The sequence below is a fragment of the Cicer arietinum genome, chromosome 2, assembly GCF_000331145.2.
Source record: "Cicer arietinum cultivar CDC Frontier isolate Library 1 chromosome 2, Cicar.CDCFrontier_v2.0, whole genome shotgun sequence".
NCBI classification, from domain to species: Eukaryota; Viridiplantae; Streptophyta; class Magnoliopsida; order Fabales; family Fabaceae; genus Cicer; species Cicer arietinum.
Window position 1 is genome coordinate 22096328 of NC_021161.2, and position 3727 is coordinate 22100054.

Here is a 3727-nt window from a genome sequence, read left to right on the forward strand (position 1 = left end):
AAATCCTTGAAATTTATATTTGATTACTAGTGCAGTGCCGACCAATTGTGAAGTTGGCCTTATTCATTTTTTCCATATGCACAATGTTCACACAATGACAACTCTCCAATGTTGTCTCCACCTTGAACTCTTTGTTTGTACAAAATCTACATCCCTTTGATACTCATGTGTTCAAACCTTTAATGCAACATACTTGTATTTTCTGATTGGATAATACAACCCCAACATCTCCAATCATGCTAATTTCATCTAGGACATAAATGTCATTGTTCTTGTGACCTTTCATCACCATTATGGCACCTTTCATTACCTTCATTGTAACAAAGTTCAACTTTGTATGAGCAATCATACTCCTCCAACGTTCATAAGGGATATTAAGTTTCTCTTGAGCTGACGAATATATCCCATTCTTGTTGGTACTCTCTTCGTACCATCTTCAAACCTCAAATTTATTGAACAAAATCCTAATACCTTGAATTTTTCATATTCTCCAAAAATTTCAAAAAAGTGGTGTTGCCTTTATTTGATTTTTGGTGGTATTTGTATATTGTTTTGGAATTTATTTGTTGGGTTTTCGATTTTTTACTTCAATTTTAGCAATAGGGACATTGTTGGAATTTTCATAATTGTGATTTTGCATTGCATTGTTATGATGATGCATGACTAGGCGAGTTCTATAAATCTGCATTCACTTGAATCTGAAATAGATAAGAAATTTCATTTACGTCGTAGACTTAATAGAGTTGCTAGTGTTAATGAGTCAGAGTCAAATAGTTAAAGTGACAACTTGCTACAAAATATGGCTGATGCGAATAATAAAACCTTACGACAACTTGATACACCTAATGTCAATTATAATGAATTGTGTATCACATATCCTGAAGTTACTGTACCATTTCAACTTGAATTTGGTTTAATACACTTGCTTCTGAAGTTAAATGGTCTTGCAGGTGAGGATCCCCACAAACACTTGAAGGAATTCCATGTTGTGTGTTCTACCATGAAGCCTCAATGAGTCACAAAAGACCACATTAAGTTAAGAGCCTTCCCAATTTTCACTCCAAGATGCTGCCAAGGACTGGTTATACTACATTCAACCAGATTCTGTTACAAGTTAGAATGATCTCAAGATATTGTTTCTAGAAAAATTATCCCCTGCCTCAAGAGTTGTTTCAATCAGAAAAGAAATATGTGGCATTACACTACTAGAAAAACTGATTTTAGCGTCGGCCAAAAGCGGATGCTAATAAGTCAAAAGCTGGTCTGATTTCATTAACAACAACCATGATCTTATCCAAGAAAGATATCTTACAACTCCAGTTTGTTCAACTCTTAACACAATAACATCAAGAAAGATAAAATCATCACATCTCACAAGAAAAGGTGGAGTGTTGGCATCTTCCTCAGGAGCAACGACAACAGCCTTATCAACAGGAGAAGGATTTAATAATTGTTTTAAAGGATACTCACGCTCCGATTTCTTTGCCGCCAGAAACTTGTGCTCTGCCATAATATGCATCTATCATCTATGTCTCAACTTCAATCCAAGAGAGGGTGTAGTGATATCACAGCCAAGCAAGAGAACCATGTATCTAACCAATTAAAATAAGCTTCAAACAGCACAAAGCAAACAACTATTATTGCAACACACAATGATATATCCCCCTTCAATTGCTATTTGACGAAATCACAAACAATATGGTATCTGAAACACAACAAATGATCGCAACAATACTTGTCAAAATGAATTCAAAAGTTACTAAATACTCTACGTATACAAATAGTCCTAAATCCAAAAAAGAAGCCAACTAAATCCAAAAGAGACACCAACTCCCCCGAGAAAAGATCGCAATCATATGTGACCCAAAGATACTAATGTAATACTTTTTTTAGTCCTTTAAGATATAAAGTATATTTTGAAACCCGCTTTTCTTCAAACAACTCTTAGCAAACTTATCACCAACAAAACAAGGGATGAACAAAAGACATGTTTTACATGCATTTTGCAAGATATTAAAAATTAAAACTAATTATAATAATAAGATTGACTTTCAATTTATTGCCCAAAAGAACAAAACTCTCTAATCATTTCAATAAAACTCTAACAATCAAAAGCTACTAACATTTAATATCAAATAAGCAATTTAGAAGTTTAAGAACTTCATTCAGTTTGTTGGATACCCTGTAGCTAATCATGTTCATGAATTTTAGGCATCCTATTATAGATGATTGATCTTTATTCATACCCACCTCCATCAAATATCACGACAACACCTTATTCTTATCAATCATGCATAATTGTAATATTAAATACTCATGGTAAAGCTACTATGGCTCAATTATACACTAGTAATAAGATTTTGCTACATAGCACTTACAAAGTTTACAACATTGAGTATTATACTATTATGAGCAGGTCACTTAACTTTCCATAACACTTCATTGTTATGCTACATATTGAAGTAAGAAACCCAAAAATACAAGGAAGAGGGGAAAAAACTGATGCATGTTATCAAGTTGAACATCACTGTTATGCTAAAGAAACAAAAACCCTTAAATCAAGTGTAAGCAACCATAACCAACAAAATGGTAAATCATAACAATTTGGAAGAGAAGTAAGAAAAAAGTTAGAAGAAAATTAGAGAAGCCTAAGATGGAAATCAGATAACAAGTTCATCAGATGCACATTTTCATAGTTGTGTTGCCAATTGAACTTTACCATGGATGGATAAAGCTAGAAGTCATGTTTTACTTGCCGCCAGCAACGAAGAAACAAATCGTCGAGGTGTATAGCATTTAATCGAACGAGTAAAAGCATGTAACGGTGTTTGACGGATGACATCCATGGAATCAACAAGTTTTAGGGAAACGCGAGTTCGCGAAGACAGTGAAAAGAGTGAGAGGCGCACATGAAGGGAGCTGGTGAAAAAGGAGAATGGAAGAGAATGAAACCCTAAAATTGCATATTTAACTGCTTTGATTCTAGGGTTCAGTGGTGAAAAATGAAGAAAGGGAAAAATGGGACAAACATTGTGAAAAATGAAAAAAGCGCTGAAAATAAAGATAGGGAAAATGGGGGCGAGGGATAGGGAAAAAAAGAGTGGAGTATTGGGAAAAATAAGCAAACAATTTTACTGAAAAAAAAAATTACAAATCAGAAAACGTAGCGTCGGTCACACCAACGCTAATAGGGTGATTAAAGTCATAAAATTAATAAGCGTCTGCTATATTTTACTTCGCGTCGCTAAGGCCAACGCTAAATAATAATGAAAACATAAAAAAAAAAAATATTTGACAGACTAGCGTGAGCTTAGCCGACACTAACTAGCGTCGGTGGCCGACGTTAGATCTGGCAGCTAAAAACTAATTTTCTAGTAGTGTTAGGCAAATTGATACGGAACAATTACATGAGTATTGGAAGAGATTCAAGAAATTAATGTGGAGTTGTCCTCATCACTAGATTTTTGAACAATTGTTCATCCAATATTTTTATGAAAGCTTGCTACCTATGGATAGAAGCATTTTAGATGCTGCTAGTAGGGGAGCACTTGTTAATAAGACCCTAGAAGCGGCAAAGGCTTTGATTGAGAACATGTCCATTAATTCTCAGCAGTTTACAACTAGAAGCAATTCAACAGTATTGACAAGGGGTGTGAATAAAATTTAAGCTTTTTCCCACCAGAATTTAGAAGCCAGATTTGATGAGCTTACATATTTAGTGAAAAAA

General features: G+C 34.3%; 1 protein-coding gene across 1 annotated transcript in view; it reads right to left on the reverse strand.

Moving 5' to 3' along the window:
- Positions 1-1687: 1687 nt before the first annotated feature.
- LOC140919389 (uncharacterized) overlaps positions 1688-3727 on the reverse strand; it is an 11411-nt gene continuing 9371 nt past the window's right edge. The window contains exon 5 of the mRNA XM_073365398.1: positions 1688-1705. Within this exon, the coding sequence (XP_073221499.1) occupies positions 1688-1705 (18 nt within the window). The remainder of the gene's footprint in view (positions 1706-3727) is intronic.